Here is a 27,995-nt window from a genome sequence, read left to right on the forward strand (position 1 = left end):
AAGGTACAGAACTCAAAGCCTGTTTATTCAACTGGAAATCCCAAACAGCCTACAAACATTTTTATAAGACTTTGTATATTGTGCCAGTTTATCATCCTGCACAAAGTATCAGAATCATTCCTTTTGTCAGCTTCTCAGTAGTATGTGTAAAATAGAACACTTTTTAGAAGCTGAGCCGACCACTTTTATTTTACTCGAGTGCTTTTAACCCCCTGGGATCCCTGGGTTGATATGCTCCAAACATTTTCAGCTTACTTTCCTCTACCTTGCATAGAGATCCATGGGAGATAAAAACAAAATCTTCATTGTAAAGCCTTTTCAAAAGCTGAACAATCATGTCCTCCTGATTCCTGATTTTTTTGTACACCCCTAAATGTTTATCCTTCCCATGAATAACACATACCCAGCCAGGTTCAATGGACTCTTCCCTATTAAGCTTTAATGGACACCATGATATATAAAACTAGAAGCCTTTGTTATAGTGCTTTATCTAAAGCTGGCTATTTTCTTCTCAGCAGTCCCTCTTTAGTCCTTTGTAAAACATCCCTGCCTCATAGGAGAAACACACGCCTGCCTGCCTTGCATGCCTTTTCTAAACACATAACAATGCCAGGCAGAAGGAAAATACTGTTCTCTCCTAAAACTCTTTCTCAGTTTTACACTTGCAAATCTTTCCTAGGTCTGTGTTTGTTTCAACAACAGGGCACATGATGAGGTAGCTGCCTCAGGCTTTACCTTTCCATCGTATGCACAATCCACTATCAACACAGAAACAATTCCACTCAGGGTCCTCTGATCAGCCTGCAAGCTGAATGAACATGATAGACAGGAGCATTCCCGTTAACTCTTGCTATGCCTTCAGTCCTCAACATGTCCTTTACTTACTCTACGCTTTCCATATGCTTTTAGCCCTTGTCAGATGGATTTCCACACTACTTGCTATCTCCAAAAATTTCTGAAAACAGAGGCAATAACTCTGACTTCTACCTACTCAATCTTCCTACACCTCTTCCCAAGAGTGCACACAACCTGTTTCAAAGCATACCCACACACACTCTCCGCACAAACTAAAAATATATTCTCTTGATAAACAGTGTCAATCAATAAGAACTTCTACAGCCCCTAAATACTGTACCCAAGAAGGGCTGCTTTATCCAGCGAACCCCTCAAAAATCCATCATTGTCAGAGACAACTTGTAAAAAGACTACAATTCATAATGATTACTCTGTTCTGTCACTAATAGTATACTGCACCCTATTTATGAGGCCAATCTTTTTGTTCATCTTAGTTAGATGTCACTTGTAATGAGGTTCTCTGTAATGGATTTCAGTACAGTTAAGCACCAAGCTCAAACATTCTTATGATAGAAAGCTTTATAGCAGGCATGAGTGTGATAATCAATTAAGTCCTGCTATAAGGGCCTTTATGGAATCCAGCATCCTAAATTAGTAGACTTTCATTTTTAAAGAGAGTATTTTTGAAAAGCCACTTAATGCTACATGCCACTGATTTTTTTTTTTAGTATTATACTTATGTTAGAAAGAAAACATTTTCACAGTGGGAAACCCAACCTTTCATCAATATGCATGGTGAATCACTTCTAAAATAGAAAATCATATGACAAAATGCAATACACTTTTGAGAAAACTGGATGATATCCGGCTTTAAAATGGGGTCTTAATATCGGTACACTGCAAGTCCCTAAACCGCAGCTCAGACAATTGAACTTCCATATGCTGTGTGATTATGTATCTTTTCTATGTGTAAAAAGGCTTTTTAAGCTGTTATCTGACTACAGTAATTGCCACTTTAAATTGATCCACATCAACAAAACCTGGATCCCTGGAGATTCTCACCTAGAAGTCTGATTGCAGAGGGGCCTAGCTGAATGTGTGTGCATCTGAGACTAGTTCAGCATTTTCTCAAGAAACCAGTTTCCTCCTCTTATTCTTTAATCCATGGAGGCAAGAAAAGCAGAACCCCATTTGGCAGTTCTCCCTGAATAGGGAAACCTGGATACGTAGTTCTACATAGTTACTCAGACAGAATAACTTTTCGTTCATAAAAAAAAATAAATAAATAAATAAAAGGAGGATATGGAGCCAAGATCTCTAACATCCAAATTGTATAATAAAAATAGACAATCAATAACATGATGAATGCATTTATGCAAGTGAATGGAGAAAAACAATATATATTGCAAAAGTTTTCTCCAGTACAAAACACTGTCACATAAGGAAACATATTTTATAAAACTAAAATACATCCCAATAACAAAGAATACATTACTCACCAATTAAGTACTTCCTCAGGAGAACCTCATCAGTTAATGTATGTCACTGAATTAAGAACACAGTCCATTTTTAAGGCAGTTTTTTAGAGAAAGTCATCTAAATCAACACTTTCCAAACCAGTAAGTTTAGTCAACAACAAAATGCTGGGCTCCCACAAAAGCAAATACATAAGTTGTTTTCTGACAACTTTAGATCATTCATTAGAAAGGCATTATGGTATTGTATGATTCCAAGGTATTTTTCACTTATGTCCACCACAAAACTTTCATGAAATACAAATTTTTCCTCTGTTCAAACCTGACTTAGCAACAGGGACTAGCAGTCTACTGACATGGTCTGCAGTTCAGGAAAGCTCTCTACATTGGTGAAGGGAGAATTTGAGTTAAAGCCTTTCCACAGGTCTTCTCAACTTTCCTCTTGGCTTCTAGCAGGCTGTTGTGATACACTGTGACTTCACACAGTGGGTATTAAGTGAGTTAATTCAAAGGAGCTGAAACCTCATTGATCCTAATTGAAAGCAATACACCCAACCAAATACTTTCCTACCCCATCTGCTCTGGCCTGCCACCAACTATTCAATACAAGAGAATTAATAGTTTCAGATATTCTAACCGACCCAATAAAGGCACTCATTTAAGCAGGGCTGCATTAACAAAGTGAAAAAACAAGGGCAAAATGGGTTCAAATGGAGCATTTTACTCCTAGTTGGCTTTAACAAAGCTGAATAAGGCTTATTCTGACTTTTTATGTGCAAGACTTGATAAACTGAATGAGAAGGCACTCAATGATCACCCAACGAGCATTGATGAATGGTCATTAAGACCCCCCTGCTCTTAGAGGAGACCCTTCCACAAAGTGGCACACCAGCTTGAAAGGGCAGACTCACTAATGTCCAGATTTCTCCGCTTGCTTGTCCCACTTTCAATTTCAGACCACTGGCCACCAAATGAGGCTGACATATTGGAAAATAATGTTTTATGGGCGAGTGGTAAAAAATAAAATGGAGGCATTAGCTCTGCTTTCAAATTCAAATCTGCTAGTTTTGTCAGACCCCAAAGGTTTTGATTTTCCACCCAGCTGGAAGCTATTAGTGTTTTCTAAAGGCATCCCACTGACAAGGCAAACCTACCTAATGTGTGAGTTGTTGGGCTAAGGGAGATGGACCTCTCTTTTGGATGATTTCCTAACTTCTCATCACTTTGACAGTCAATTAAATAGATACAACACCTAATAAAAATGTACATTAATTTGTTTCTGCCACTGAAAGCCATCTGAAACTGTATTAAATAAAAGCCATAATAGATTGTCCCCTGACAAAGATAAATCCAATTATACTTTGTCTGCAAAAAAACACAAATGGTTTATGTTTTAGTTAGGCTACAATGTAAGATACAGCTAACCACAAGAAATAAGTGGGATAGAGGGGGGAAGAAAAAACTAAGTGAAAAAGTTCATTGAAGTATTCCATCAAGGTTAAGAGGTTATCTGTCATTTTAGCTCCCTTACATAAATGTCTATTGTAAACAACTAAACACATTTACGCTATTCCCTCAAATATTTCCTTTGGGGGAAATGATTGGCAAGCATTTGCACCTCCTCAACTTTCAGCCAGCCCACAGAACTCACAAGAACTTTGCTTAGATGACAAAAGAACAGGAGACATTATTGCCATCTTAAGAATTTGAAGGGTGTATAAACATCATGAGGTTAAAGGGTTATTTAGGGCTGTCCAAGAGAGCCTAAGTGCTAGCAATGAGATGGAGTCAAGTAAAAGAAAACATGCTGGATAGAGGAAACCTATCTTAATAGGTGATTATACAGACATTACAGACGCAGAAAAGCTTTACTGCCTCAATCACATGCAACTAGTCAGACAATGCACTATAGAACACAGTGGCCCATGGAGGACATGCTGTAGGTCTGTTTAGAAATCCTCATCCACCAGGGCAAGTGGCAGGCTGAGAGCTAGAAGTCACAACCCCTAGCCTTCACCTATGACTTATGGAAAACTCATGGTCTCAGGTCACTTTGATTTTTGCATCTCCATCAGTTAAAGTAAGTTAATAATGGACTCTACGACTGTACTTTGAAGATTCCAATGTTAAAATATTTTAAATAATGACTTCCTAAACTGATAAACCAAATAGTCTCTATGATATTCTTTTTTCCATCTTCAATGTCTACAGAATAAAATATTAGTGATATCATTCTGACAGTTTTTCAAGCAATATATTTGACTTTTAACTCTGGTTGAAGTACAATGTCCTCTTATACATGAATAAAAAGATGTGTATTAGTACATTTAAGTTGTGTGTGCATTTATGTGTATGTGTACAAAAATGAAGTCTGTTTAAGACAAAATATCACACTGAAAGTAAACAAAATCTATATCTGTAATTATTACAAATTGTTTCTGATAGTGCCAATGCCTTTAAAATATGACAATATATTGTAGTTCATTTCCACCAACTTATTTTCAATGTCTAATATTTTAAAATTTTTTGAAATGCTATAACAGCTTTTAACACTTGCACTGATTAAATTTTATGCTATTTAAACACAAATTTTAAACATACTATAATAATACAGTTAAAGGTAGATTCCTACATAGGCACTAGCAAGGGGTTAAATTATATTAAAATTTTTTAAGTAAAACACTTCCTTATTAATCCACAAGCTAAACACTAGCTATGTTAACTGTTGTTTTTTTTCAAGTAAAAGCATTTCCCATAAAACAATTCCTAAAAACTATACATTTGCAATGTAAATCTGCAAATAAGTTACCATTTACAGTTTTCTCATATTTTGTACAGCTACAAAAATCACTCAGGTAACATGGAAGACATCCTAACTACCCATCTCATTCATTTGACAAGGACTGTAACACTATATAGAAAACCTTTGTTTCAATGTCACCACCTCCTCATCTTGACTAATGGCGAGTTAGTTTTGTTAAAACGCAAGGGTGATGGCGTATGCTCCAATGAACTTTCCCTCCTCTCAGCAACAGAGACAAAAACCTGCAGCTCTGCTCTGTGCAGGCAGCCATCTGGACAGCTTTCCCTCAAAGCCCAGCCCACACCACACTGCAGGCAAAATCGGAGGGCTCGAGAGCTCTGTGGGGCTATTCATGACATACCAATTTCACATTTTCTGCTTGTACGCTTGCAACAATAAATGCTAATGAGGACTATGAATGACAATTTTAAAGACAATAAAAAGGTCTCCAAATCCCTTGCATATGGAGACACTGTTTTCAAAACTTCACCTTCTGTTACAGAGCTGTGAGAGACTGCAGGAGAAAAAAAGAATAACCTAAGGAAAACAATAAGATGATCAAAGCACAACTGAATCCTTAAGATTTCCAGAGAAAGCAATCTGTGTAAGCCCAGCAAACAACAGATCTTACCACCGCTATGAACAACCCTATGAATACATGAGATACCTTTAATCTCACTACCTTTGCCTTCTGTAGACATGCAGCTTAATAAAAGCAATTCTTGATGAACTTGATTATATTCATTATTTTGGAGCCTGGGAATTCTAAGGATAGTATTTGTCCAAAAATAATTATAGTAATAATCATCATCATCATACTTTGGCATAATATTTAACATTCCAGATATCTTTAAATAAATTCAAATGCAAACTGGTTCTCTTCTGATAATGTCTATTCTTAAAAATAATGCAATTGTGGGTGGTGAAATTATATACAATATTTATTCCCTATTTTTTTATTTTTCTGTATTTCCCAAATCTTCTAAAATGAGCATGTATTATATTTTGAAAAAAAAAAAGTTACTTTCAATGCATTGAAAGAACTGAACAAATGACACATAAATGTTTTGACCTAGATAGGAATTAAACTATTCTACACAGCAACAAAAATAAAACAAAAGATTTCCCTATAGTTCAGAGAAATTGTCTAAAGAGTGTTCTTTTCATTAACAAGGATTAAAACACTTTCAACAAAATCCACCAGGTGGAGCAAATACACAGCAATAAAAAAAAACAAATCCCAGAATTTTTTTCATCATATTTTCTTTCACAGGACTTTCATCTCTAATAAATTCTCCACTTGTATCTCTCCACATTGCAAATTATCAAAATCTATGCACACATACTAATCTGCCACATTTATAAACAATTAAAAGTTACTCAAAAATGAATTTTAGTTACAATGAATTCTATTACAAATGTTCACTCCAAAACTGCTCTATTTGTTCAAATAATACCCAGCATAGTATATTTGCTTTTATATCAATGTAAATTTTTAAATTAATGTTTTACAGTGACCCTACAGGGTTTTACCAGGCAAAAGAGAATTTAATGCTGTATATGTTGAAATACACTCAAGAATGGTTAAAGCCTATAAATCTCAATGCAATTCCCTTATTCTATATGGAAATTTCTACTCTTACTTTCATTTATTAAAATTCTCCTTAACTGCATATACCATAATCTTATTAAAATTATGGATTATTGTACCTTTTTTACCCATTATACCTAAATGTCCTTTTTTCATTCCTATTAGTAAATTGACACAAGTCCACAATTACTTATATGTTTTCCCTTCACTTTCCAGAGTAATTCATTGCCTCCGATTCTCTTCTCTCACAGATTTTTTTTCTTGCATTTCAGTCCACACTTACTGAGCACCCTCAGTGCAAGTCTCCAAACCCAAATTCTTTCATTTCTGACACCACCTGCAAACCACAATTCTCCCCATTCAGTTTTCAGTCTTCCACATTTTTCTCACATTATACACTCTCTGCTGCCGAAGCTTAAAGCTACACATGGTCCTAATGTTACTATTGTTACCTGCATTTAAGAAGACTCCACGTGGACAGAACTACAAAAAAGTTGGAGCTTGAAAGAAACCTGCCAAGAGTTTGTTGGTGGAGGAGAACACTAGTTAGGAATATTGGCTGTGGCTTAAAATATATTTATATGTTTTCTTTTTTCATATTTATACTGATGTTGAAAAGAGAAATACTCTAAAAGAAATGCAGCAGGCTGATACATAAATAAACACACACATGCCTGAGGATACACATAACACTTATGGCAGAGCTACTTACGCTGTGCATAATAGATCACGATGATGCCAGCTCCATCACAAGGCGCACCAGGCTAATGCAATTATTTAAATTATTATATATGTTTTACTGGAGTGGTAAACAAATATATAAAATATTGACATTACTTCCATAAATGTGATATGAAAAACAAGTTTTTAAAATAATTCCCACCAAAATCTTCCCTGCAAAGCCCAATCTCTTTATTCTTTGCAAAGGACAGAATCAATTCCTTGGAGCTGTGCTTATGCACTAGGCAAAGGTATATACTGCTCTCTTTACATGCCCATAACTCCTATTAACATTAATGGGAGGCACATATGTGCATCTAAAGGGTAAATGCCCTTCAGTCTGCATGACAGAATCCTAATGAAGTAGTTGGAAAAACCAAATCACTGCACATGTAGTCACACTTTCCCCTGCCTTTGCAGGAAACACCACCACCACCACCTTTGTTTCCCAACCCACAGCAAAGACATTTCATCAGCCCACTGTGTGGACAGATTTCCTCTTGGTAAGATAAAATCCTCTTATATTCATGGGATCTCCCACATGGCTCCATCTCCAAGCACTTCTCAGAATATTTATCCCATGTTACCCTCAAATTGGCCACACATTACTGTGCAAATATTATTTCTCACCACCTCCAGCTTCGTCAAAGAGTATGGCCCTTCCCACAGCAAATGTCAAAGACCATATTCCAATTCCAAGAAAAGGAAAAAACATCCAAGTGCAAAAGTTCTATCACCTTTTTTTAAAAATGGACTATTCTATTTTCATGGGCAGATGAAGATTCCAAAACCGCCTCATAAAAGCAATCTCTGAACTACTAGCTCCACACCAGACTACTAATGAGTCTGACTGGAAAAGAGCAACACACATAGGACACTATATAATGGGAACTCAGAAAATAAGAACCCAACAAACTAAGGCCAGCCCTCTACTGGTTAACGTCTGTTGCTGCTGAAACAGATTGTTTCATAGCAAGGCCAGAAGTGTAAAATAGAGCCAAATTCTTAGATATTTTTTTTTTTAATCAAGCATGTCTGTCAGTGTGGTCCACAAGGGGAGAGCAGGGGACACAGCATTGGCAGGAGCCTCAAATTCCTGACCAAACCCTCTTCCACACAATGCCTCCCGAAAGAAAGGAACCCAGAGTTTGAGCCAGCCTGACGCTGGCGGACAGACAGGGCTGGCCTTGCAGGATGTCAGAGCGCCAGGCGGCTGTGAGAGATACTGGGTTTTCACACACTCCCAGCCTGACTGTTTTGCTCTTCAGGTAATTAAACAAGGAAGCAGGGCTGCTGGGTATGAGCCTGACCCCGAAGCTGCGGCTCCATGGTTCTGCATATCAACTTCCGCAAGAACTGCCCGGAGCATCAACAGAACATTCTCCTCTCACTCTCTCTCATTTCCTTCTCCACCTCTTCCTAAAGCTGACCCAGAAACAAGTCCTGCCTATAAAAACATCCAGAGAAAGGTCTGATTTTATTTGTCATAAAAATCTCTATGCTATTCCCAGTCATTACCCTCCAAATTTTAAAAAACAAAAAAGTACCTTAATGGCAGAAACTTCATAAAAATTCATATACAGCAAATCTGTGTAAAACGCTGGTATCTTAATCAAGATGGATCAAAGAAAATTATACTCAAATAATTATAATTTTTAACATGCTTGATTAAAGTGTAAATCTTCAAATTCAAAGAAGGCTCACCAAGAAATAAATGATTTTGATAGTCCAGTTTACAAATTAAACATTTGTTGTGTTACATAATTAACATTGTTATTTTAAATTTTGATAGTGGTAATTAATGTAAGCAAATACCATCTATGATCTGGTTTATTATGTTTCACCAAAAATTTTATTTAAACAAAACTCTAAAATATTTTGTGTGTGCAAAGTCACCATTCAAACTCAGGAATATCAAACATATCCTTTAAAAGATAAGAAAGTGGTATATTTATATACATATATAATTAAACAATGATTAGAATCATATAAATGATATACTCTTCTTTCATCTCAAAATCCATACAGTAAAATATTGGCTGAAAGAGACAGAGACCAAAAGAGAGAAGAATACAAAAGCATGCCTGCTTGTCTGTGTTCAACACAAAGAACATTAAATGAAAACAACTGGCATGCTGCCAAATTCCTATAGAGGCAAAGAGATTCAAATAAATTGATTTCACGCATCACACTGACCTGGGATCAGTGTGCAGTGCTACAATAAGCTCAAAGCTCCATGTGGGGTAAAGCCCATTAATGCTATCAGACCCCTCAAACATGACCAAGAAAAACTAAAAATAAGAGCAGATACTCTCTAAAAGCAGCAATTTTACTTAATAAAATAACTTTCCTCTTCCTAACAAAGATACCAATATATAAAGGTGCACAGCATCATCTATATCAGCATTTTAAAAATACCTCTTTTTCAAAATACAAATGTGGCTTTTGAAACCCACATAATATGTAAAAATTGATACTACCTATATATCCCATTCCATGATATGAATGAACATAAACAGGCACTCTTTGCAAAAAAAGTTTCCTGTCATTCTTTCCTCCCAAGCTGCTTCCTCTTACATCTTTTAGAAAACATATGGATCTTTTTAATATGTCAGATACTACACCCTTCTTAGAATTGTCCTCAATGGCTTATGATAGCAAGCTCCTCAGGCCAGACTACCACTCCTAGGTGTCCCAAATCTGTCTGGTCCCTACAATGGCAGGCATTACAGGAGAACGGCTCCAAATGGCATTCTAGAGGACCAAGCACTGTGTGTACCTTGGGTATGCTTTAAAACACCAGGTGGGAAACACAACAGCGTTCTCATTTTACCAGCTTCCACCCAAGCTGGTGGCATACCCCTTTAGTATCATTTCCCACCCTCCTGCCCCCCAGCCTCTGCCCTAACAGAGGCCCATCTCCAGGAGACCCCAGCCTGCTTCAAACTTGCTACGCAGACCAGACTCTCTGGCGCCACCTCAGGCCATTCTCACTCACAATGCCGACTGTTCAGCCATGGATAGTCCTTTGCTTCATCTGCTTCTAAATTACAACTCCAAAACTCTAAGAGCCCAATGGATTCCAGGTGTTCTAAAATGTAAAGTATGTGATTTCTGTTTTCCCAACTTCTTAAGTTGAGTTTGAACCCCATATTTCTATACACCTAATATTATTACAAAGAGGAAAAAAAAATTAGGAGTAATTATTATTGTTATTATATTTATTCATTTATTTAAAAACAGGGTCTTGCTGTTGCCCAGGCAGGAGTAAAACGGTGCAATCATCGCTCACTGCAGCCACGAATTCCTGGGCTCGAGCAATCCTCCCACTTTAGCCTCCCAAGTAGCTGGGACTACAGGCATGTGCTATCACACTCGCCTGAATTTTTAATTTTTTTGTAGAGATGGGGTCTCACTTTGTTGCCCAGACTGGTCTAGAACTCCTGAGTTCAAGCAATCCTCCTGCCTCAGCCCCTCAAAGTGCTGGGATTATAGGCATGAGCCACCATGCCTGGCCTAGAAGTAAATTTTTAATGCCACATGGAAAACAAAGAAAACCCAACAGTTACAAAATAGGTCAATACAAATATGTATATGTGTATACAGACATCATGTTTAAAGTATGTACACACACCACACATACAGGAGAGTAGGAGAGACAGGAAAAAAAGAAGAAATTGCACATTGTGTTTCTGATACATGATGCTGGGGGTTCCGTACATGAATAACAAATAAATGCATTCTAAATTATATTAAGATATGTGTTCTTGTCATGCATTTTTGCTTTCAATATAGATCTTCCATGCTGCAATGGTTCATTGCCAGCAGGCCACAGATATATTCCACATGACCAGAAAGGAATAGATTGTGATGGAATGCGAGTGGGTAAAGATAGTAACTCTATGTATCTGCAATATGTTCAAGCTTTAAAGTCCAATATCCTTTTTGATTTTTAATCTGCATCTTAGATATCTTTATCATATTAATACAAACTCCACGCAGATACATAAGGCAGAAAGCAAGGAGTTCCATAGACACATTAAGCCCAAGCTTAATGTGGAAGCCCAAACTGGTAGAAGATGACAAGAAAACAATTCTAAAGCGGGATGGTTATTATTATTAGTTTTTTTCCTTTAAGATATTGATACCTTTTCTTTTTCTCTATGCAAGACTTTAGCAGGCTAATCAACCAAGATCTGAGTTCTCAAAAAACCAATGTTTAGTAACAACAGTGCATAAGGTTAAGAAAAGAGAAGTAGTCATGGGAGATGTCTCAACTGCTTAAACAATTGAACTCCTTGCCTTCTCTTTTGAATTGATGTCTCTCATTAATTGTATTAAAAGAACATCATCACAGTATGAAGAAGGAGGAATGAAAGGAAGGGAAATACAGACACAGAAACCAAATCATGATTAAGGCTTCCCCAAAGGAGTGTATCATCCTACAGGGAATTATTTCATTTTCTCTGGTCTTTCAAGAAAAAAAAAAAAACAACTTTATTTTCCAACACCTTCCTGAGAACTTTAAGAACAAGCCGATAAGCATTTGTAAAAATGGCAAGAGTAGACATTGTGGGGTGGACGCTAGCAGTGATGTTTCCAGAACAGTGGTCACCAAGGGTGAGTATTTCGCTCCCCCTCTTTCTACGTAGTCAGTCAGTCAGTCACAGAACTTAAAATCTCTTCCCAACCACTAGAGTGCCAACCAGTATCACACAACATTTGTGTTGACTCTCAACTTTTTCTTAGCAGTGGATCCTTATGCCCTGGTGCTTCTGCACAAGTCCACTATCCACTAAACCTGGAACAGAGCTGGCTACAGGAGACATGAACTCTCTCCCATAATTCAGGGCTTCCTTGAATTTTCAAATATTGCAGACTTTAAGAAGTCTCTTGCCAAATGGCAATACATTCAGTTTATATTTGCTGTTTTCCTAAATTAAGATATCACCTTTTTTCTTAATGTGTCTATGGAATGAACTCTGCTTAGGATGTGACATTTGCCTAAAAGTTTTTTAAAAATCCAAATACATCAGAAGAAATAATAAACTGAAAGGCAGTTTTTTGCCTATTTAGTCAACAAACTGTTTCAGAAAACACCATCTCCTCGTTACAATAAACACAGAAATCATGGCATAGTTTTTACTCTTTAACTCCAAGTATTGCTCAGCTTATAACAGATGTATTATGAAACATGGCAAGAAGCACTGCAACAAGAAGAGGGTGAAAAAATTTGGTACTTGATCATTTGATATATTCAGACCCAAAACTATCAAACAGGGTTCCCACCACCAGATTGATCCCCACCCAATCCCCACACCCAAAGATTTCAAAGACAAATGTTTAAAACATACAATAGAACAGGCACTAGAAGAAGGAAGAAAAAAAGAAAATCTTTACAATTATAATTTATTGGAAAAAATAGATTGATTTTTCTGGTACGTAAGTAAATTGCAAAATCAAAATATTTGTCTGTTCCTTACCTTGACAATATTCAAAGTTCCCTTTTTTCCGGCAGTCACCTATTACTAAACTCAGTGCTCTCCAAGTGTTTCTTTTGACAGATATCATTCTCCACCAATCGCTCTGCTAATTTCCTCTCTCCTTTTCTGACTGGGACAGAGATTATGTTCACCAGCCCAGAGATCAATCTTTTCTATTGACAACAACAAAGGGAAAAAAAATGCATATATCACAACCAGTCTGAAGTATCATACCCATCTGTTTACATGATAACACTAGGCCAGTTTTGTTACGTTTTGTTTAAAAAAAAAACAGATACAAGCTCTTCTAAATTTTAGAAGAATCCAAAACAATCCCCATTGTCTCAGTTCCTATCATGACGTTTTCTAAAGGACTCTTAATTTTCCAATCATCTGACTCAAAGCTGGATACATTCTGAACCTGAAAGCTCTTCTTTTCTTAAATTGGTTTTAAAGATATGCACATCAATACCTTAAGAGAATGTTACATTTTACCTGTTTCAAAAAAATAAATAATCTGTCAGATATTATGTTTTCTTTAGAAAACAATTTAGACATTATTATTTATGGAATTTTACACACAAGTTAATCCTGTTTCAAAACAAAGTGGTTTGTTTCATTATTCAAATTTTGTTTCGCTGTTCTGAAATTTCAGTATTGCCATTATTAGCACACATAGTTTAAAACAACAGTGAAGAATAATCCTTATGTAATAGAGTAGTTAAAAAATATTAATGAAACAAATATTGTTGAATTATTTTACCAAATCAACAACCTTCTACACCTTTTCTTCCTTTTAATAATATAAATTTTCTCATTTTTCCTGCTATATTTGACAAACTTAGAATTTGTTCATTCACAATATTTATTGTCTATTCCTCACCTACTATGATTAAAAATGAGACCACTACTATCACTACTATGAATAGAAAAAGTATTGCTATGTAATTCTTACAAACTAGGAAATATAAGGGTCCAGCACAATCATACACATATAAGGTAGGAACTCAATAAATGCAAGGGAAGAAAGATTTCTAAAAGCAGTCTCAAAAGGAATTACTAAGGCTGTAGCTATTATTTTTTGAGACCAAATTACTTCCTAGAAATTAAAATCGGTGAACATATTCTGATGTAAATAAAACAAGCAGGTTCTATTTTTTAAAAAATCAATGTAGTTTATGTGCCACATTATGATTCTTTTGTGATGCAATCAGTTGTTTCTTGTTCTTTAAGGTTTAAAAATTAAATAAGTACTGATTAATTAAAATACATTACTAGACATTTCTTAGTTGGGAATTGCCTTGCAGTAAGCAAAGATCATTAAAGACAATCAGCTGGATCTTGGAAACATTTAGCTTACTATAAATACTAACAATTTTATTAACAAATGATAAAGCAAAAAATTTCAATGCTATAACCAAGATACATAAATATATGTACACGTATAGGTTGTGTAAGTACTCAAATAGTGGAGTGGGGGAGGGTGCACACAGAGGGGAAGACTGAAAGTAAATACATCTAGATGTTAAATATGATTATTTCTGGAAGATGGCAATGTGAGTAACTTTTCTGCACAATTCTGTTATTTCCAATGTTTCTGTACAAAGGTAAAAAACATTTTATATAGACTAAACAAATATTGGGAAAAAAGAAAATGTATACTCTTCTTAGATTCAATCATAATATATATTTTGTGCTTCAGCAACCATCAACAAAGGCCATCAGAGAGCCTGACAAAAGTGGATCATGCCCCTATATGAGCCATAGTTAATAATCTCTACTGAGCAAACGAACCAGGCAAAGCATATACAAATCCTCTAGAGTCTAAGTCTATATCTTCCTTCTCATGACTGCTAAATATCAGACCAATGTCTGGGTTTAACAAAAATGGGGTACTTAATCTTGGTTTTGAGGCACATAAAATTACCATGTGATAAACTTTAAGACAAATTTCTCAATTAAAAATGATCTCTCAATTTAGAATATACTGCTTTACTTTTTAACTTCACTTGTATCTATTTTAATCAGAGTTTTTTGAAGTGAATGAAGAAAATTGGCAGGAACATGGTGATAACAAAGTATTTTAAATGTGCATATTTGTAAATTCTTAAATGTTAACATAGTGTACAAATACAGTTTCAAACAATATACAATGTAAATCTAAAGTTACCCATGAGGATTTTCACCACTTAACTATTTTATATATGAAACAATATATCACAATCAAAAGGGTAACTAAAAAAAAAAAAAGAGCTAATCTTTGGATTTTTCAAAACAATGACTGGAGTGTCACATTTGTGCTTCATATCTCCAACACATTAAATACCCTTCCAATATGAAATAATAATAAAATAAGTAATGGTAATAAGCACGACGTTCAGGTATTTCTGAGACCTATTCCACACTGAAGTCTGTCACATGGAAGTGATAATAAAATCTCTCTATCTTTAATAATTGCTTTGTTCAGATCTGGATGCTCAGCCCTCAAATTTGTAAAACCTCATTACGAGGGGAACATACTGAGAAAAGTTTAAAAGCTAAGCTCCACCAAGAGCAGAATGCCTCAAACAATTTGTAGTTCTACAAGTGTTATTTAAAAGGCTCAACATGTTGTATTACCATGGAAATTGTGGAAAACATACATTCCCAAACAAATATTACTTTTTCTCAATGGTATGAAGTAATGAAAACCACATGTGCAAATCTGCGATCCGTGCAGTAGTTCAAGCTGCAGCTAATAGAAAATACAGAAAGTGAACTCTGCTATATAAAGGATTCTTGTTACAGAAATATAATGTGAAAACCAGATGCAGACAGAAAACCTTAATCACAGATGGGAATGTAATCACTGGCATACAGAATACTTTTTTGATCAATCTTAACCATATGCGCAATGTATTTATTTTCTAAGGAATGCAATAACTTGAGAGAACCTTCTATTTGAATTCAGTTAACCTCATATGGCCTTGGCAAATCACTCTTGTATCAGTTTATCTTTCAAAAATTTAATAGGATGTAAAGACTACACACATCAGAATCAACCTCAAAAGAGATCAAGTGCAGTTCCCCATTACTGTATTTCTCAATCACTGCCAGGAATCCTTTCACTGCCTAAACACATTTCTCTAGAGAATTCTATCAACATTTGGGGCACTTTTTCCTTTAGTAAATGATACATGGTTATTCCAAAAATGAGCATTTAAACACACCTCTTTTTATCTATCAACCTGGGTTGAATCAAACCTTAACTCTAACTCTTTTCTTTTCCTTCATAGAAACATTTTATATCATAAAAGCTATTATTTTACATGAACAAATGTACACTTAGTTTTTGTTTCCAAGGGGAATCACCATAAAAGGAACCTGTTATAGCATATCTGACTTAGGAAATATTACCTTGGTAAGTACAGTTTCTGGCACTGGACTGTAGCTTACCTTTGTCAAAGCTTCACCATTTCTTTGTAAGCAATTCTGTGTCCCTCTAATTTGAAGGAGTAGTGAACAGAGCACCATCTATGCCTCACTTCAGGACTATACTCAACTTCCAAGAGGAAGTAACTGAGACACTGTGTGATTTGGGTGCCCCTCATCGCAGGTCATGTGAACTAAATGTCATTATCCTAGTTTCACAAGCTTCCTTAAGCTTCCATGCATACACTCATCCAGATTCTCCTTCTCTCTTCTAACTACTCATCTCCTAGATTCACACACAGAAACACACAGTCCTTATTCTTGCCTAATCTCACATACAAGACCCTCCATCACTTGGCACTCATCTACAGTTTTCAGCCTCCACTCCAACCACACCCTTCCAGAGTACAGCTCTTCTCTGGCTGGATAAACTCCCTGATGGAACACTTCCTCTCATGCTGGTGGCTTCGTTCACTGACTTCACGGCCCTTCCCATAGACTGCTGCACGGCCAGTTCTTCCTCAACCCTCAGGCTTTAGTTCAAGAGTCACCGCCTGACAGATGATTTCCCCAACCATTTGAAATAAAGTCTCACTACCATGTCCCCCCACCCTCTGCATCATTCTAACATTGTTTCTTAATTGTCTTAATTATATTTAGCACTACATGAAATAATCTTAGTAACTTCGTTTTTATCTTTCTCCCTCCCCCACCCAAAATGCAAGCTCTGTGAGAGCTAGGGTCTCATCTGGGGGGTGCTCATTACTCTACCCTCCACATGTGGAACTGGACTAGGAACCTAGTTGTAGCCCCAAATAAAAAGAAAAACAAATGAATCCCACTCAATGAAATGCCACAAAAGCCCAATTCAATCACCATGACTTTGGCAAACCTTTCCGTGGCTACTTCTGTGACCTGTGATCTTTTTCTCTTCTTTATACTATAGTACTTTGGGTCTACATCAGGCTCTGCAACCTTTTACCTGCCAGGTACTGTTCACAGAAGCCCATTCCCACTGGTGCTGTATAGAGATAGGGTAGCATGGAAATCACCCACGACATCCACGGCTATGAAGCCAGCCCTTTGTCCCACACTGAGCAGCAGGACACTGTGACTGGGAACTGCAGCAGAGTCCATACAACCTTTAAGGCATAAGTGCACTCTAGCAGCTTTTTATGCATTGGATTATCTCACAATTGAGCATGTCAGCTGTTGTAGAAATGAGATCCAATCTTAATTTCTTACACCTTTGGACCCTACATTGATGCACTCTATTCATTCCATTGGCAGGGCTGCAAGAGCATGGCCATGTTTATTCAACAATGCCCATACCCAGTGCCTAGCACAGTGCCTGGCACACAAAAGGTGTTCACTAAATACTGACTGAGTAAACAGGGAATAACTGATAATGGAATATGATCTGGTCTTTCTTCAAGCCCCTTTCTCTTGTGATAAGGCATTATTTCAAAATCCTACAAATATTTTTAAGTAACAAATTAATCAGAAGGTAGGCAACCAACTAAGTATCAACAATGCAATATGACCAGTGAGTTAACAAACCAGGCAATTTTAAATGGTAGGAAGCTCTTAAATATCTTCTCTGTTGCAGATATAATTTAATTTTCAAAAAATAAAGTGTTATAAATGACTGTGGCCTACACACGCGGGCCATTTAGAAGCCCACTGTATACGCACTCTGGCTGGATTGGAATCTCAGTTCTTACACTCACTTATCAGCTATTTGACCTTGGACAAGTCACTTAACCTCTCTAAGCTTCAGATTTAAATCTCCAAAGTAAGATAATAACACCTAACTTATCAGGATGATATGAGGAGATAATACTTGTAAAGCGCCTACCTTAGTGCTCCCAGTGCAAGTATTATTTCATCCAGTGTGCTCAGTTCTTATCATTTGATACTAGAAAAGAGGTAGTACCTATTTTAATATAATTAAATATGAAATAAATGAAAGCAAAGGTCACTACTCAAAAATATCAGTACAATCATAATCTTTTTCTTTCTGAAAGTAATTACTGCACTATTAGTGATAAAAACAAAATACCTAGGATCAGTCAACAAAACCAAAATATGTGGAATTAAGCTGCAGGCTCTAAAACATTTTGGTGTGATGAAAAAAAAACACAAACTGATGTTTGGTAGTTTTTTTTTTTTTTTTTTTTAATCTAATTTCATCTGGGAAAGACTCTCTCTAGGGAATAAGAGGAGACAGAACCAGAATCATTTACAAAGACTGTTTTCTCCAAATAAAGGCATCTGTTCCACGCCAGCAATTTCCACCTGGAAAAAAAAATGGAACTTTGGAAATATCTGCTTTCGTGGTTGATGGTCACACATCTCAAGAGGCTATAACAACTGTCCAGTTGCCAGCATGGCCTGGTTGCTGCTGCTCCTATCAACTGATCTCTCTCTCTCTTTTTCCCCCTTTCCTCTCTTCCTCCCTCCCTTTGTCTCTTGTCTCTCAGAAACTTGGAAAGTTGTGGTATTTTATTTATTTATTTATTTATTTATTTATTTATTTATTTGAGATGGAGTCTCACTCTGTCGCCCAGGCTGGAGTGAAGTGGCGCAATCTCCGCTCACTGCAAGCTCCACCTCCCAGGTTCACGCCATTCTCCTGCCTCAGCCTCCCAAGTAGCTGGGACTACAGGCACCTGCCACCACGCCCGGCTAATTTTTTGTATTTTTAGTAGGGACGGGGTTTTGCCGTGTTAGCCAGGATGGTCTCGATCTCCTGACCTCATGATCCGCCCGCCTCAGCCTCCCAAAGTACTGGGATTACAGGCTTGAGCCACCGCGCCTGGCCTAAGTTGTGGTATTTTTGTACTGTAAACAGTAACTTTTCTAAGTGCAGTGAAAGGTTTTGATAGTTTTCCATTTGTACTTTAGTATCATTCCCTGCTGTAATTAGTGTGGCTGACCCTGTTCATGTAGAAAATTCCTACGTGGTAGGGTTTGAAGAATTCCAGGAGAGTAGTAAGCTCTGGAATAGTGAAGTCTTGAAGAAAATCTAGGTTCAGACCTTGCCCCGTCATGTGCACAGGGTCATCTTGGGTAAGAGAGTAGATCTCTAAGAGTGACTTACAAAATTAGCTCACTCACAAGTCGATATTAAGACAATACGAAAACATCATTCCATCAAGTCCTCCCTTGAGGCCCCACACACAGCTGTCTAAAATTGTCCAGTCACTTGCATTAAGAAACTGAAGGCTGCACTGCCGAAACTGTCTCTTTCAATAAAAAGGTTTCCTGAAGAAAAAACAGTGAGACTCTTTACCATTTCCGCATTGTGAGCCACGGCATCTCAGGCTGAGATGGACCTACCTCACTGTTCAGTACCATCTGTGGTTCTGAAGCTGATTCATCAGGCAGTAGAGCAGCTGGAATCCCACACAATGTCAGACAAAAGACCAGACTGGATGGGAAGGAATGTCGGGGGAAGGGTCCTGGAGGAAGAGTACTCAGACTGGGGATCTGTCCAGAAAGCAGATATGGGTATCCAGAGGAAGAGAGGAGGGAGAGAAGGAGGAGGGAGAGAAGGAAGAGGGAGACCCTGACAACTAAGGGACAACTGGAGGGAATCTGGTAGGGAAAATCTGGAAGCCACTACAATGGTTTTTAGCCTTGTTTGGACCCTTGATCAAAGAAATTGTTCGATCTCATAAAAATGTCCATATACATAAAATTTTGCTTATAATTTCAAGAAGCTTATCCTTTATTAAAGCCCATTTATGAACTTCAGGGTAAGAAAATAAAATAAAAAGTTACAGTGTGCATCTATGAAGATCCAAGTGGCTTGACCACTTCACAGTTTGCCTAAAGATGGGGTATTTTCCAAAAGCAATGGCAACAAAAGCCAAACTTGACAAATGGGATCTAATTAAACTAAAGAGCTTCTGAACAGCAAAAGAAACTACCATCAGAGTGAACAGGCAACCTACAGAATGGGAGAAAAATTTTGCAATCTACCCATCTGACAAAGGGCTAATATCCAGAATCTACAAGGAACTTAAACAAATTTACAAGAAAAAAACAACCCCATCAAAAAGTGTGTGAAGCATATCAACAGACACTTCTCAAAATAAGACATTTATACAGACAATGAACATGAAAACAAGCTCATCCATCATCACTGGGCATTAAAGAAATGCAAATCAAAACCACAATGAGATACCATCTCACACCAGTTAGAATGGTGATCATTAAAAAGTCAGGAAACAACAGATGCTGGAGAGGATGTGGAGAAACAGGAATACTTTTACACTGTTGGTGGGAGTATAAATTAGTTCAACCATTGTGAAAGACAATGTGGCAATTCCTCAAGGGTCTAGAACCAGAAATACCATTTGACCCAGCAATCCCATTGCTGGGTATATACCCAAAGGATTGTAAGTCATTCTACTATAAAGACACATGCACACATATGTTTATTGCAGTACTGTTCACAATAGCAAAGACTTGGAACCAACCCAAACGCCCATCAATGACAGACCGGATAAAGAAAATGTGGCACATATCCACCATGGACTACTACACAGCCATAAAAAAGAATGAGTTCATGTCCTTTGCAGGGACATGGATGAAGCTGGAAACCATCATTCTCAGCAAACTATCACCAGATCAGAAAGCCAAACAATGCATGTTCTCACTCATAAGTGGGAGTTGAACAATGAGAACACATGGACACAGGGAGGGGAACATCACACACCGGGGCCTGTCGGGGTGGGGGGCTAAGGGAGGGACAGCATTAGGAGAAACACCTAATGTAGATGACAGGTTGATGGTTGCGGCAAACCACCATGGCACATGTATACCTATGTAACAAACCTGCACGTTCTGCACATATATCCCAGAACTTAAAGTATAATAAAAATAAAAATAAAAATAAAAGATGGGGTGTTTTGTTTGGAGTGGGAGGTGGGGGTGGGGGTGGATTTTGCTTTTGTTTTATTGTATGTTTTTTAGCTGCCAAAACTTATAAGCCAAAATATAACAGCAATAAATTGTGCATTCTTTGACAAGAGAACGCAATGAAAGCGACCAAGGTGGAAAGAGGTTGAGAAAAAAAACAACATGCTGTTGGAACCAAAGATTTCACTTTAGTCTCAGCAGTGAAATGTTTCAGGACAGTTTTAAGTAAATCACTTGAGTTCAAGGCATGAGCCCTCAATAATTATTTAACAAAGCATTAGAAAGTACCCCAACTGTTCCAGACTCCCACTTTTGAAGGTCTTACAAACCAGCAGAGAAGTCTGAATTGCACGGATGATAGCAGAGTTGGATGTAGTAAATTCTATCTTTGGGGAAGAAGGGTCATGAAAGTGTCACCAGAGGCTTAGGAGAGGACAAAGTGAGCCAAGCTTGGCTTCCCTGCAGAAAGAGCTTAGGTGACCAAACGTGAAGCAACCCAGGGTTTTAGAGAAGGCTGAGAGAGAGAGGTCCAGGAAAGGCCTGGCAAAGCAGGGTGTCATTTGTCTTCAACATCCTCATATCCCCCAGTGTCCATCAGGGCCAGATTGTCTATTAAGCATTTGCTGAATGAAGAAGCAGCCAAAGAGAGACTACTGGGGTTTAGAGAAGAAAGTGATGAACGGTTCCATAGCCATCAAGTCAGATGCCAAGAAAAAGCAACCCTTTACTGAAGGTTGTGCTTCACACATATCACGTCATCCTCATGACCACCCTATGAGGCCATGCCATTATTATCCAGATGAAAATTATTTCTAGATGAAAAGGGTAGCTAAAGGAGATAAATGGTAAAGCACTTGGGAGTTAGGTCTCTTCATCACTATACTCGACTGCCTTCTGGCAGGGAAGAGCAGCATCACTTCCCTCTGGAAGGGCAGAGGCCCAGACCAGTCAACCTGGGCGACACAGGCAAAAGATTTGTAAAATGACTCAGAGTACCAAAGGACATACAGCAAAAAGGCTCCTTCCACCACTACTTCCTGGCCCTGCTTTCTTCCCTAACAGCAAGCACTATTGTCAGATTCTTGTATATACTTGCACAAGTAGAATTCTATGCATTTTTTTGTACAAACACAGCATTCTACAGACATTCTTCTGCTCCTTGCTTTGCTCATTTAATGATATATCTCAGGAACAATTCTGTATCAACACACATAAATGTTTCATTCTTTAAAAAAGATTGATTTCTTTATGCTTAATAATTAGTTCTTATCAAGCATAATTCACTACAGAGGGAGAAAAGTCTTAAAAAATCCAATTCTGACAGATTTTAGAACAAAACCACAAACTCCAAATATGGTTAAAGTTCAAAAAATAAAAAGAATTGCCAGCATGTTTTTAAATTAAGTGTTATCAGACAAAACAAGATAAAGACCTTGAAATAATATTATCTTAATGAACCATATCCTAAAAGTCCTCACCCAGGTAGATTTTTTTGTTGTTTCTTCCAATAACTAAAATCTCTCACATAGGGGTCAACTAAGAGTGAGCAATAAGGATTGAAGGCTCTTTAACATGTTAAAGAAATTCCTTTACTTTTCCAAAACAACTCCTCCATTTAAAAAAAGTATGGCTCAGCACATGATAGTATTTAGTTTACTATCTGTTAATTGTAAAATGGATAGACATTTCTATTAAACTCAGTAGATTTTAATGCATTTTTTGTTCTTTTCATTTAAAGTTGATTTGAAAAATATCATCACATGAAAAAGTATTTGGTCTACAGACAGTGCTTGGGGTACTGAACAAATGAATCTAGATTCAAAAGCACCTTTAAATAACCACGCTCCCTCTTCCTCCAAGAGCACTGAGCCCAAGTCTGAGGCCTGGTGGTTTACAAGCACTGCTTTCATCAGCTACTCCTTAACTCCATATGCTGTCATCTCTACCTTCTCTCCTTCTTACCATGTTAGAATTCAAAGAAGTTTTATAAATTATTTTACAAACAAAAGTCCAATGTTTGAAATTTATAAAGCAGGCTGCACTGGTCAAATGAGAAGTTAAGGGTCCCAGAACCCAGCCCACCTGACCACTTTGCATTCTCCTGCACAGCCTGAGGGCACCTGCAAAAGAGAAACTCAAAGAAGAGTTTGAAATCTGTGGAAAGAGGCAAAACACATGAGGGAGCCAAGTCCTAAAGTGGTAAATAACAGATCTTTTATGTAACAACCGCATTTTAAGGAACACCCACCACTTGACAGCCCTGTCACCATCTCCGAAAGGCAGGTGGGACCACCAGAAGCCCTGGGACCGAGGTCTGCAAATGGATTCTGAAGCTCTTCTCTAGAAGCTGTGATTCTATGAGTCTGGGGTAGGGTAACAAAGCTGCCTCTAAACAAACACCTGAAGTGATTCCCAGCTTCTGGCAAGTTAAGAGCACTTGATACTAAATCCAGGTTGGTATTAATAACTTCCCCCTCTCTAAATCCACTGCTCTATCCAAGTGCTAATTATTTTTCCTTTGCAATACCTCCTGCCCCTGCCTCTTCCTCCTCATCCCACAAACCCAACGCTGGTCATCCTTCTGCAATATCTAAAACCTAAACTGCAGCAACAAGCTTCTCGCCTGGCCTTGGCCTCCAGTCCATCTGGCCCCTCACATTAGGACCAACTCTTTGCAAACATAACTGTTATTGGATGCAGGGTTTCCTTTTGCCTAGCTCAATTTTTATTTTAACCTTGGTTTTATAAAGATCTATTTTATCACGGACTCCTCTGTTCAAAAGACACCCAGCTAGAAAATCAAATATATAAAGCAATTTATTATAAAAGCAGAGCTATTCTGCTTTTATGGTGGTTAGGGGATGGAAGACCCTGTGCCCAATCTGGGTACCCTCCATCCCACCTCCCAACCCTGAGGCACTCCACAGGACACAGCTGAAAAATGTCTGGTGAATTCAGAAGTTGAAGCTTAAATCAAAATGCTTGATATTCAAGACATTTATGATCTTTCTGCTCTCATTTCCCACTCAACACCCAAGGGCCCTTTTTGCTGCAGCCACAGTATTAATTTATTCTCTCTCCACCCCTACTCCACCCCAATACTCCTCCAAAGGTCTTTTCCACATCTAGGCTTCTGCACTCCCTATTCCTATTGTATAACCTACCACAATCCTATTACAATAACTTTGCCTTGATGAATCCTACCTGTCTCAAGACAAGCTTAAATTCCAATTCACACCTGCCTCTAAAATCTCACTTGCTGCACCATTTAATTGGTAACTGACCAAGCTCCACGATCTATGTAGCTATTTAATTTGTCCTGAGTTTATCATTCAGTGGGAACTGAGCCGACTACCTGCTTGTGTCTACACCTAGCACACAGCTTTACACATAGAAAACATTTACTAAATATTTATCCATGTACTTCAGATTCACTCCCAAGAGTAAACATTTTACTTTTCTATCAGATGCTGTAAAAGGTGTCTTTACCATGGCTACCAAAACAGCATGTGACTTTCTTTATAAGTAGTCAAATCAGGTTTAATGGGTTGTTCACATTTTATTGCTCTTCACCTATATTTTCCTCCAATATTTTATACCTGCTCTCTCGAGCCAACTCAAATCTTAGGCACATCAATGGAGACTGATCACATTAACTCTTCCTTTAGACATGAACTGACCTACCTACCTTTATTTAAACAAAAGGATGAGAATTCATTGTCCACATTTGTTTCTCATCAGAGGTCAAATGCGGAACTCATTTCTAAATAAATCTAGCTGAACTGGAGAATGAAAATGTGTGACAAGTGGGCAAAGGAGCTGTGGAGTAAAGCACACTCCTTGTGTGACACATGATAAAAGTTACAAAAGTTACAGAATCCCAACAGTCACTTAAAAAGAACACTTTCACAGGAAAGGAGGATTACTATGTCAGTCTGATAAACACCCAGTTCCAATCCCAATATCATCTGCTGTTCTTCCCAGCTGTGTTTGCTCATCACTGTGTACATAACATATGCATAGACTCAGAAAATAAGCTATTAGTCTTCCATGACCTGTCTTACAGTTCACATGCCCCTGTATCTTGAGGTTAGGGAAAGGGGTATAGTACTTCTAGTTTAAGCTAGTCTAATCAACTTCCCAAGACTGCATTTAAAGCGCAGCTTGTACCATGCTTATAACCAGTGGGGATAACTTCCTAATTTCTGATACTCCACTTGTCAATGTGCATTTGAAGTATTTTCCACAATACAGCTGTGCTATTTCCCTGGCACCATGATCTGTGCCAACCCTTTTAGGTACCATTATAGATCTGCTTTCCTAATATTAGGCTCTGGTCTCCTCACTAAGTGTTACTAGGTGGATTCTCCAAAAAGTCTAGTGGAAGAGTCCTCCCAGATACTCTTTATAATAACATCTCACAGCTAGTTCTCTCTCCTAGTGCTCTAATTATCTCATTACGTGGCCATGTCTAGCTCATTACTGCTCTGACACTGTTTCCCTTCATATTATCGGTGGCCACCCATCTCTTGAGCTTCTTTAGACAAATTACCATTACTGCTGCTAATATTTTATCTAATATTTCTCTGACATAATATTCAACCCAGTTAGTACCAACTACGAGTTCACTGTATATATACGCTTAAGACATTCTCCTTTGTGGCAAAGAACTTCAATTTGACTTCCCATTGAACTCTGAATACCAATGCAAAAATTTTCTACAGCCTATGAAGCAACAGTGCTTCCTCTGACATCCATTTCTATGTCAGATGAAAATAATATTACTTCCAAGCCAAACCAATCCCTGACATCCTAGTAAACAGTAAGTTTCCACTGTCATTTTGGATGATGAGGAAGTGCTCACCTTGATCAAACCAGAAGAATGCCAATAACTCTTAAGTTCAAAAGAAACCCTAGCCTGGGTTTACTATTTATAACCACCCAAATTAGAATCAAATCTCTAATAATGTCTATATTTTAATCACCTACATCAGTTTTACAAACTAAAGTACAAAATCAATAGGTAATAATTGAATTATTTAATTATTTTAGAAGCAATAGCAAACTATTTCTTCAGACAAAAAGAGAATTGTTTAGTCTTTCCTGAGATCTGATTCCTAGCCAGATGATAATGTGCCCATGTTCAATTAAACAAGCTACCAGGTTCTCTCCAAAAAATGGCTTAAAGAGGTCATTTTCTAAATTTCCCAAGTGAAGCGAGTCCCAACTTTGAGACCGGGGGTATGGTGAATGCCTGCTAAACACAAGCAACCCCATCCACCTCAGCCCCTAGCCCCTCACTCCCACCCCTAGGCGCTGAGTTCATCATCTTGTCCAGTAACTATGAGGCGAAAGCATAAAGGCAATTTTCCTTGGACAAGACCCAGACTCTTTAGTTCCCTCCTCACTACATAAACAGATTTATTCCTACATCATTCACCTCTGAAAAAGGAATCGTAAAAACAAAAATTTCAGACAATCATCTAAGATTTAGGATAGCTATGGAAAGAATGGCTCCCTAGTCCATAATGGCTCTTCTTTATGATGGAGAAGACTGGAATGATAGTAATATTCCACACTGATCCCTTTCCCAGTTAGATGAAGATTTATAGTGTCACCCACCCCAATCCCTGAATTAAAAAAAAAAAAAAAAAAAGCATTTTTTTTTTTTTTCACTCTCCTAACCCTGGGAAAGCCCCAAAGCCTACTTTCAGTATCACACAGAGACTTGTCCGTGTGAGAGTTGGGAAGCCTAAGAATCACCAAGTCTGCCCTTCGCCTTCTGAGAAATTTGCCTGAGGGCTGGAATGCACCCCAGGCCACCCAGCAAGTCAGTGATTGAACTGGAAAGGGAACTTCAGTTTGCCTATTAGTCAAGCGACTGCACACAGACACCAGGTCCTTTTTTTTTTTTTTCTAATACGGAGAAAGCTTTACACTATGAAACTAGTTACAAACTCTTTTTTTCCAGCAGTAAAGGTGATGTACAAGTCCTCTAACCTTATCTTAAGAGGTAACCAGGAAGTTGAACCTGGCCAACTGGGAAATGCTGAGATCAAGATATAATGGAGTGACCAACTAGGAAAGGAACAAGACTCAAGAACTAAGGACTGGGCAGAAAATCACTCCAGCATACTGGATAAGATCAACAACGACAACAACAAAAACAGATTAAATCCTCATGGCCTCAGTGCAGTGTAGAATGAAGGTATTCTGATGCAGGAACAGAATTTGGTAATAGAGAAGCCTGGATCAGGTGGTACTGAGGAATATAGACTAGCACACACTTGTGAGTATCCAAGGATATGTCAGCTAGAAGCCAACTCTGATTCCTAAGTGGGGGTGAACAGGGGATAATTGAAAGAAAACAATGGATGAGTAGAAATGGCCACTGAGGAGAATATGCAGCCAATTTTTCAGAGAATAAGGTCCTAAATAATTACTAAAGCTCAGGCACAAAGTAAGTCATAACTTTGGGGAATACAAAGAAACCTCAATTTTCTAAATTGGGGCAAAAGATCAAGCCAGAAGAGTAACTATGGCAAGAGTCTCAGAGCAATGGGCTGGAGTTCTTTGAAATGAAGAAAGTGAAACACTGGTTAATCAATTACTTAAAATCAGTGATGAGAATGTATGTGAAGGTTGGTGAAGGACAGGCTCATAGTAGGTCTCTAGTATTTATCAATTCCTCTCCTCTCTCCCAAGACCAACAACTAAGTAGCAGCCCTCAAGAGCCCTGAGCACACTTAGAAGTGTCTGTGCCCCAGGTGTTAAAAGATTAATGAACC

At 37.7% G+C, this 27,995-nt stretch overlaps 1 protein-coding gene across 7 annotated transcripts in view; it reads right to left on the minus strand.

Annotated features, from left to right (window-relative positions):
- The window catches only part of RUNX1T1 (RUNX1 partner transcriptional co-repressor 1), a 143,013-nt gene that overhangs the window by 103,120 nt on the left and 11,898 nt on the right, over positions 1-27,995 (minus strand). For 4 of the 7 annotated variants that reach the window (XM_003311835.7, XM_063817307.1, XM_063817306.1 and 1 more), the window contains one exon: positions 12,868-13,040. The exons of 2 other annotated variants lie outside the window; for them this stretch is intronic. In XM_003311835.7, coding sequence (XP_003311883.1) covers positions 12,868-12,955 — 88 coding nt within the window. In that variant the 5' untranslated portion in view covers positions 12,956-13,040. Of the gene's footprint in view, positions 1-12,867; positions 13,041-18,136; positions 18,197-27,995 lie in introns of those variants that run through there. One more of the 7 variants, XM_016959671.4, reaches the window with a different exon arrangement.

Source organism: Pan troglodytes, chromosome 7 (genome assembly GCF_028858775.2).
Source record: "Pan troglodytes isolate AG18354 chromosome 7, NHGRI_mPanTro3-v2.0_pri, whole genome shotgun sequence".
Classification (NCBI taxonomy): Eukaryota; Metazoa; Chordata; class Mammalia; order Primates; family Hominidae; genus Pan; species Pan troglodytes.